General features: G+C 41.2%; 1 protein-coding gene across 1 annotated transcript in view; it reads right to left on the minus strand.

The window, feature by feature from the left end:
* LOC124279699 (ubiquitin conjugation factor E4 B-like) overlaps window positions 1-8,792 on the minus strand; it is a 46,664-nt gene extending 37,872 nt beyond the window's left edge. Inside the window, exons 1-4 of the mRNA XM_046715538.1 lie at window positions 8,593-8,792; window positions 7,736-7,947; window positions 6,030-6,117; window positions 2,381-2,673 (exon numbers count right to left, since the gene is read on the minus strand). Of these exons, the coding sequence (XP_046571494.1) occupies window positions 2,381-2,673; window positions 6,030-6,117; window positions 7,736-7,947; window positions 8,593-8,616 (617 nt within the window). The 5' untranslated portion in view covers window positions 8,617-8,792. The remainder of the gene's footprint in view (window positions 1-2,380; window positions 2,674-6,029; window positions 6,118-7,735; window positions 7,948-8,592) is intronic.
* Between the last annotated feature and the right edge of the window lie 1,346 nt (window positions 8,793-10,138).

The raw sequence follows: 10,138 nt of genomic DNA on the forward strand, positions 1-10,138 counted from the left end.
GATTGATTCACTGTATTGGGTTGATTGATTCACTGTATTGGGTTGATTGATTCACTGTATTGGGTTGATTGATTCACTGTATTAGGTTGATTGATTCACTGTATTGGGTTGATTGATTCACTGTTTTGGGTTGATTGATTCACTATATTGGGTTGATTGATTCACTGTTTTGGGTTGATTGATTCACTGTATTGGGTTGATTGATTCACTGTATTGGGTTGATTGATTCACTGTATTGGGTTGATTGATTCACTGTTTTGGGTTGATTGATTCACTATATTGGGTTGATTGATTCACTGTTTTGGGTTGATTGATTCACTATATTGGGTTGATTGATTCACTATATTGGGTTGATTGATTCACTCTATTGGGTTGATTGATTCACTGTATTGGGTTGATTGATTCACTGTATTGGGTTGATTGATTCACTCTATTGGGTTGATTGATTCACTGTATTGGGTTGATTGATTCACTGTATTGGGTTGATTGATTCTATGTATTGGGTTGATTGATTCACTGTATTGGGTTGATTGATTCACTGTATTGGGTTGATTGATTCACTATATTGGGTTGATTGATTCACTGTATTGGGTTGATTGGTTCACTGTATTGGGTTGATTGATTCACTGTATTGGGTTGATTGATTCTATGTATTAGGTTGATTGATTCACTGTATTGGGTTGATTGATTCACTGTATTGGGTTGATTGATTCACTGTTTTGGGTTGATTGATTCACTATATTGGGTTGATTGGTTCACTGTATTGGGTTGATTGGTTCACTGTATTGGGTTGATTGATTCACTGTATTGGGTTGATTGATTCACTGTATTGGGTTGATTGATTCACTGTATTGGTATTGGTTGATTGATTCACTGTATTGGGTTGATTGATTCACTGTATTGGGTTGATTGATTCACTGTATTAGGTTGATTGATTCACTGTATTGGGTTGATTGATTCACTGTTTTGGGTTGATTGATTCACTATATTGGGTTGATTGATTCACTGTTTTTGGGTTGATTGATTCACTGTATTGGGTTGATTGATTCACTGTATTGGGTTGATTGATTCACTGTATTGATTGATTCACTGTATTGGGGTTGATTGATTCACTGTTTTGGGTTGATTGATTCACTATATTGGGTTGATTGATTCACTGTATTGGGTTGATTGATTCACTGTATTGATTCTCTGATTGATTCACTTCACTATTTGGGTTGATTGATTCACTGTATTGGGTTGATTGATTCACTATATTGGGTTGATTGATTCACTGTATTGGGTTGATTGATTCACTGTATTGGGTTGATTGATTCACTGTATTGGGTTGATTGATTCACTGTATTGGGTTGATTGATTCACTGTATTGATTCACTGTTGATTGATTGATCACTGTATTGGGTTGATTGATTCACTGTATTGGGTTGATTGATTCACTGTATTGGGTTGATTGATTCACTATATTGGGTTGATTGATTCACTGTATTGGGTTGATTGATTCACTGTATTAGGTTGATTGATTCTATGTATTGGGTTGATTGATTCACTGTATTAGGTTGATGGATTCTATGTATATTCCAGTATTCTAGCTGATAGCAGCATGTATAAAATAAAGTCTGGACCAGACAAATCAGTGATAGAAATTATGATAAATGATTCATGCTATCAACCAGTCTCAAACCTTATTAGGGGCGGTGGGGTAACCTAGTGGTTAAAGCGTTTGGGTAAAATGCGTGAGGCCCTTTTCCGGGGTCCCCTACCATGATATTGCTGGAATATTGCTAAAAACAGCGTAAAACCATTCTCATTCACTCAAAGCTTAATAAGGCTGGTGGCCAAGTTTACTGATGACCTGTTCAAAGCCCGAATCTCCACTGTTTGGTCTTTGAAACGATATAAAAAATCAAGGGGTTTGTGATGAGGTATTTTCTCAGGGACTTCACAAGTAATCACACTGACAACAAACGGTGAAACACCATGATTGAGTGAATGAACACGGTGCCACTCTGGTATTCCAGTTATATTACAGATTGTCAGCTTCATATTGAATGGTGATGGTGAGCGATGACGATGTCAGACGTTACCACTTTGACACACTTCTGAACAGCAAATTGCAATACCCCATGTATCTGAGTGAGTGAGTGAGTGAGTGAGTGAGGGAGGGAGGAGGAGGAGGGAGGGAGGGAGGAAGGAAGGGGGCACCAGAAATGGGCTTCAGACATTGTACCCATGTGGGGAATCAAACCCAGGCCTGTGGCGTGACGAGCGAACACTTTTACCCCTATGCTACCCCACCGCCCCCCATCTACCTGAACATGCTGAAATCAAAATGGTACCCAATAACTGCTGTTGCTGCTGCTGATAGTGGTGGTATATTTACCTTCTTGGGCTGCTGCTGTAGGACTTGAGTGGGGACAGAGCTGGAGATGATGTGCGTAACGACAGCACCGGGTTCTCCTGGCTGTCTCTGATCAGCACCAGCACCTCCATGATGACCTGGCTGACAATGTCACTATAGTCAATGTTGCCACCACTACATGCCTCGTCCATAACCTCCGCTAACTCAGGCACATGAAGAGTTTCACACGATTTCTCTCTCCAAGAAGTCACAAACACTCGACTAAGAGATGATAACACTTGTTCTTCGCTTGCTTCAGATCCAAAGCTGACATCCTGGAAATAGACAAAGAACTGATTAACATATTTCCAATGTTTCAAGGTTTTACTGTTCTGTGTTATCTATAACAATGATAATGAACACAGACAATATTTGAAGTTGAACATGTGACATCCTTGAAATTGACAAAGTGACTGAGTGAGTGAGTGAGTGGGTTTAGCTTTACGCTGCTTTTAGCAATATTCCAGCAATATCACGGACGGGGACACCACAAATGGGCTTCACACATTGCATCCATGTGGGGAATTGAACCCGGGTCTTCAGCGTGACGAGCAACCCCTTTTACCACTAGACTACCCCACCACCCCAAAATTGACCTGTCCAAGCCAAATGTGTGTGATGCTCATAACATACAAATGATTGTGATGATAATGAACAGAGACAATATGATATCACGTGTCCAGTCCAACATGAGATGATAAGTGAGCCAGGAACAGACAGGCCAGGGCTGACAGTAACAACACCACACACCATCACTACATCACCACCATCACTACATACAACACTGGGAGGCTGGTTGTTCCAGTAACAACAACACACACCATCACTACATCACCACCATCACTACATACAACACTGGGAGGCTGGTTGTTCCAGTAACAACAACACACACCATCACTACATCACCACCATCACTACATACAACACTGGGAGGCTCCAGTAACAACAACAACACACCATCACACATCACCACCATCACTACATACAACACTGGGAGGCTGGTTGTTCCAGTAACAACAAGTCACTACATCACCACCATCACTACATACAACACTGGGAGGCCGGTTGTTCCAGTAACAACAACACACACCATCACTACATCACCACCATCACTACATACAACACTGGGGAGGCGGTTGTTCCAGTAACAACATCACCAGGATCACTACATACAACACTGGGAGGCTGGTTGTTCCAGTAACAACAACACACACCATCACTACATCACCACCATCACTACATACAACACTGGGAGGCTGGTTGTTCCAGTAACAACAACACACACCATCACTACATCACCACCATCACTACATACAACACTGGGAGGCCGGTTGTTCCAGTAACAACAACACACACCATCACTACATCACCACCATCACTACATACAACACTGGGAGGCCGGTTGTTCCAGTAACAACAACACACACCATCACTACATCACCAGGATCACTACATACAACACTGGGAGGCCGGTTGTTCCAGTAACAACAACAACACACATCCATCACTACATCACCACCATCACTACATACAACACTGGGAGGCCGGTTGTTCCAGTAACAACAACACACACCATCACTACATCACCAGGATCACTACATCACCAGGATCACTACATACAACACTGGGAGGCCGGTTGTTCCAGTAACAACAACACACACCATCACTACATCACCACCATCACTACATACAACACTGGGAGGCCGGTTGTTCCAGTAACAACAACACACACCATCACTACATCACCAGGATCACTACATCACCACATACATCACCAGGATCACTACATACAACACTGGGAGGCCGGTTGTTCCAGTAACAACAACACACACCATCACTACATCACCAGGATCACTACATACAACACTGGGAGGCTGGTTGTTCCAGTAACAACAACACACACCATCACTACATCACCAGGATCACTACATACAACACTGGGAGGCCGGTTGTTCCAGTAACAACAACACACACCATCACTATCATCACCAGGATCACTACACCAGGATGGTTGTTCCAGTAACAACAATACACACCATCACTACTACATCACCAGGATCACTACATACAACACTGGGAGGCTGGTTGTTCCAGTAACAACAACACACACCATCACTACATCACCAGGATCACTACATATACAACACTACAGTAACAACAACACACACCATCACTACATCACCAGGATCACTACATACAACACTGGGAGGCTGGTTGTTCCAGTAACAACAACACACACCATCACTACATCACCAGGATCACTACATACAACACTGGGAGGCTGGTTGTTCCAGTAACAACAACACACACCATCACTACATCACCACCATCACTACATACAACACTGGGAGGCTGGTTGTTCCAGTAACAACAACACACACCATCACTACATCACCACCATCACTACATACAACACTGGGAGGCCGGTTGTTCCAGTAACAACAACACACACACACTACATCACCAGGTTGTTCCATCACTACATCACCAGGATCACTACATCACCAGGATCACTACATACAACACTGGGAGGCTGGTTGTTCCAGTAACAACAACACACACCATCACTACATCACCAGGATCACTACATACAACACTGGGAGGCCGGTTGTTCCAGTAACAACAACACACACCATCACTACATCACCACCATCACTACATACAACACTGGGAGGCTGGTTGTTCCAGCAACAACAACACACACCATCACTACATCACCAGGATCACTACATCACCAGGATCACTACATACAACACTGGGAGGCCGGTTGTTGCAGCAACAACAACACCATCACTACATCACCAGGATCACTACATACAACACTGGGAGGCCAGTGGTTCCAGTAACAACAATACACACCATCACTACATCACCAGGATCACTACATACAACACTGGGAGGCCGGTTGTTCCAGTAACAAGTTCTAGTCATTGGTAGTGGAGGTGTTTGTCTTGTCATGTATAGGAGAATATTATCTCTGAGTCTTTGATATCATATTTATTACTATTTACATGAAGATTACAGAGAAATATTTATTTGCACATAAGCATATATGTTCAATCATATATCATCCTAGAATGCCTTTTTCAACCAGAGATGAATGTCAGAGCTCAATTTACCTATATTCAGAATATGCACAAGTGTAACTCATTATTGAAGACTTTTTGAACCAGTGTTTAATCTCAGAGTTTTAATCTCAAATATTTTTAGTTTTGTGTCTGATTAACTTTTACTTGTCCACACAAAATCAAGTGTTTCAACACACTGAATGCCTCTAAAGGATTTGAATCATACTACACACAACTATTCTCAGTCACATGCATCTTGTCGTGTAGGTTTGACGACATCCAGCTGGGGGTACAATAGATTATGTGCAATGTCCCTATATGTTTTACAGCCACGGGTTATTAATTTCAGTGATACTGGCAGCAAACCAGCCTATGTTTCAATATTAATAAATGTATTGGACAAAGATGCAACTGGTTTTGTTTCGTGAAACTTGCATGTGGTACAAGGTAAATCAAGTTCCTCAATCCCTACCATTCCTGTTCTATCATGATTATAGTTATTAGGAAATGGGTCTACTCTTTGTCAACATCTTAAATACTTTAAAGCTGAAGCAAGTTGTTACCCTTTTCCTCTTGATTTCTGGTCTGGGTTCTGGTTCTTCTACCTCCATTGTCTCGATACCAGAATCCACATCCATCTGAGACTGGGAGCTACAATCACAAAGAAATACACTCAGTATTTAGACAGCACACAAGGACACACTCAACATCTTGCTAACACAGAGATAATATCACAATATTATTCCCAATTTGCAGCTAAAGACACTTTGCCTGAAATCCTAAATAAGTCCCTGACAATTTTTCATAACAAGTTAATACTCGATTATTTACAGACTGCCACCATATATCTGGAATACTGCTGAGTGAAGCGTTAAACTAAACTCACTCAGTCACTCTATCAAGGAGTGTCTGGATCAACCACTGTCAACAGGTCTTAAAGTACAACTATACCATGATATACCTACTGTGCATCATCTAATAATAATGTGACAAATAAAATCATGCACCCTCTGTATCATATGTATTGTTATACTTCTGGTGTCACATGTTAGATACGCATGATCAGAATACATTGTTGTTGGGAAAGTGCATCATGTTTCACATGCTTATCCGTGAATTATTGTATCAACATCAAGTATATCATACATACATGTCAATACATTGTCAACAGTTCATCAAGACCTGCTCAGAGATGAAAATTTGGCCAGAGTCTGACGAAAATGTCTATAAAACTTCCCAAATTGAAATTTAAAAATATCCATTCTGAGTTTCAGTCCCTTCCTTACAACAACAAATCAAAGTGCAAAGGTCAATATGTCTCTCATTTAAACATCAAGCAAAAGGCCCTGATTTTGATGCTGTGGTAGACAAGTTTCGGCTTATGAAGAGTTTGCAATAACTCAATAGGTAATTGTTATTTTGAAGAATATGTCAGTGAACTAAAAGCAGTTTTTTGGGGCCACAAAATATGCAGTCCAATCTGAATAACAACTGATAATAGATGAAAATATTTTACTCTGAGAGTGTCATCACAATGCAAAAAAGTATGCTTATCATGTAGACCAATTCTAATCTGATCCTCAGAGGAAGTTTTGTATCAAACAAGCATTAGGTTGAGAAAGACTAAAATAACACTTTACTTTTTAACAGTTAACACTGTGGTCATGCTAGGACCTGCAACTTCATGTCTGTGACCCCCCAAGCCATGACTAAGAGGCAATCCCTCGGCAATATTTCGGCAATATGGGCATCACACATTGTCCCCATGTGGGGAATCGAACCCAGGCCTTCGGCATGACAAGCTTTAACCACTAGGTTACCCCAGCACACAAAGAAGCACAAGTACGTTACATAACTTACAACTGACCATTCAATGAGGTGAGGTGAAATTGGGTTTAACGTCGTACTTGAGAATATTTCGCTCATATGACGACATGCATGTGTATGTGTGTGTGCGGCTGCTTGCACTAGCCCAGACTGAAGCTGGTTTTATAGTGCTAGCCCACTGAGATACCATGCCGCAGTGAAGCATGAATACCCCACTCAGACACATGTTACTGACTCCAAGCCATCAAGTCCTTGTTGCACCCATTAATGCTGAGCGCCAGGCAGGGACCAACAAGTACCATATTTTAACGTCTTTTGGTATGACACGGTCGGGGATCAAACCCGCGACCTTCCGCTCTCCGACTAAGAGTCCCCTGAAGCAACAAATAGAAGGGCCTGGGAGACCCCTGGTAAGGCATATCAGAAATGTCAAATCTCCTACTTTTTTCCGGAGCAATATTCGGTGTCCATGTCCATGGTCTGGGGAGTCGCTGCTGGGCAGTCAACACCCAAACTGCCTGAGGAGGAGGCTGTACTTTGAGATGGCTGCTGGCTCTCAGAGCCCTGTTGCATGGGTGATGCTTGACTAGCTTCATTCTTATCTACAGGACTCGACTGGTTGCCACCAAGGCGGGCAAGGCGTCTCCTCCGAATCTGGAATAGCAAACAATTTAACATTCGCAGGTGAATTGCAAATCATCGCAAAACTTTATGACAATGCATATCCTACACTGACAAATATATCTGGAGCCATATATTTAAAAGAACAGCACCTGGTTACTGAGGAAAGTTTCCATAAAATACCACAATGCTAATCACTGAAGAACACCGAATAAGGAAAGGACAGAATTGTTTTAAATTTATAATCACAAAGCACCTTTGCTTTACAACTGATAAGGCCAATGGCCTTGTCTAACCATCCAACTGTCAACATTTGGGGGTAATCAGAGCAAGATACCAAACTATGAATTGTTTGAGATGTACTTAATATACATGATACTTCGCAATTCGATGACAAATTTCACACTTTAAACAATATATGTGTTCTTTAAGAAAAAAAAATTTAATCTGACAGATGGTGAAACTTCTGAGGGAAGTAAATTGAATAATGACCAAATATCCTTAATTATAACTTGTAATTTACAAATTCGTGTTGGATACAATCGAAATGGCCTTTGTGATTCCACAGGGGATAGAGCACTCTGTAATTCGAAAAAACACAGCTGATTGGTAACCAACAAACAATGACACGCAGAAAGTCAAAACAGCAGAAGCAAGAATGTTGTTGTTTCAAATCACCTCGTCGGGGGTTAATTCACTCATCGCTTCTGAGTGATTCCTAACGATGTGTTAGAATGTTGCCTCCTGTGAACGAAACTTAAAAGAAAGTGTGGAGTACGAGTGTGAAAAAATATACAAAGATGACGCTAGAAACAATTCACGCCTTGGATTTTCTAATTTTCTGTGACGTCAATTCCGGATTACACAGTAGCCTCCCATGACTGAATTGTCAGTTCCGGTTTTGGAGTTGTCTCCCTGTCAGAAAAGCTATTTCCGTAAGACCTAGTTTCATTTGTTTAATCTCTATAGTCGGTCACACCTGTAACTTCTTTGTGCAGGTAATGAGGGTTGGCGAAGGTTGATCCAGAACAACCTCACATTGTTAGGCAGATATGTGTATGTGTGTGTTTTGGGGAGAGATGGTGGGGTGTGTGTTTGGGGCTCTGTGTTTGGGGTGTTACATGCTTATCAGGATCGATCTTATCCAATTTCATATTTATATACCTTATTGTGCGAGCTACACTTGTTCAATGTAACTAGTCTTCATGTAATACATCAGAAACTCATCACCGTCCTACACACGAGTTAATGGGTTGTTTTACAATGCAATGTCACCAAACAGGTGACAGCACACGTGTTGATGATAATAATATGGATTTCTATGGCGCTTCTTATCCAACTCGAAGTTGTTCAAAGTCAAGGAGGGATAGGCTTCTGAGAAGAGATAAGTTTTCAGCAGCCGGCGGAAGGAGTCAAGTGTTTCTGAACATCTTAAGGTAGACTAATGCTTAGTCTCTGAATATGTATAATTTTGATTGTAACAAACAAGCCCATTTAAATTGAAAAGGAGCCCCAGTGAGACCAGAGATTCACCTGAACCTCGAGAAATCTAGACTTGCTATATTTAGGGTAGCACTGCAGAGACGGTTTGGCAGTAGGGGAAATAATATTGTTCAGGGAGACTGTGAGACAGACTAATCTTAAGGGGGATGGAGTTCCAGAGGGTTGGGTCAGCGACAGAAAATGCATGACTGGCTTGTTTTGTCGTGGTATTTGGGGTGATAAGTTGGGTTTGTTCTCCGACCGTATATACTCCGTGCAGGTGTGTAGAGACTGATCAAGTCCCTATAAGGTACACAGGGGAGTCTGGATCACTCACTGCTCCGTATGTGTTCGGTTTCAATCATGGACAGTTTTTCTGCGTGCATAATTTCAAAGGTATGTATATATATTTTTAAAATGCCAAAGACTGACAGACTGTACAGACAACATTTTTTTCAGGTGAATCCTTTGAATTAAACTACAATGTACATATATTATTGTAAAACTTCACGTGAAGCGCTACACCTAGTCTGTTAGACACGGACATATTGACACAATACATACATGATCAGTCAGGTAAAGCTTCCACGCGTGACTGTCCTTTTTGTCACTGGGATTATTCCCGCTGATGTATTCGTGCTGGGATAGTTGAGGACAACTGCTCTAGCTTGTTTGTCCACAATATTTTGTGTTATATGATCTTTCATAGAATAATTAAATACAGCTCATACATGTGCATTTC

The sequence above is a fragment of the Haliotis rubra genome, unplaced genomic scaffold, assembly GCF_003918875.1.
Source record: "Haliotis rubra isolate DU_JTF1 unplaced genomic scaffold, ASM391887v1 Scf255, whole genome shotgun sequence".
In the NCBI taxonomy this organism is placed as follows: domain Eukaryota; kingdom Metazoa; phylum Mollusca; class Gastropoda; order Lepetellida; family Haliotidae; genus Haliotis; species Haliotis rubra.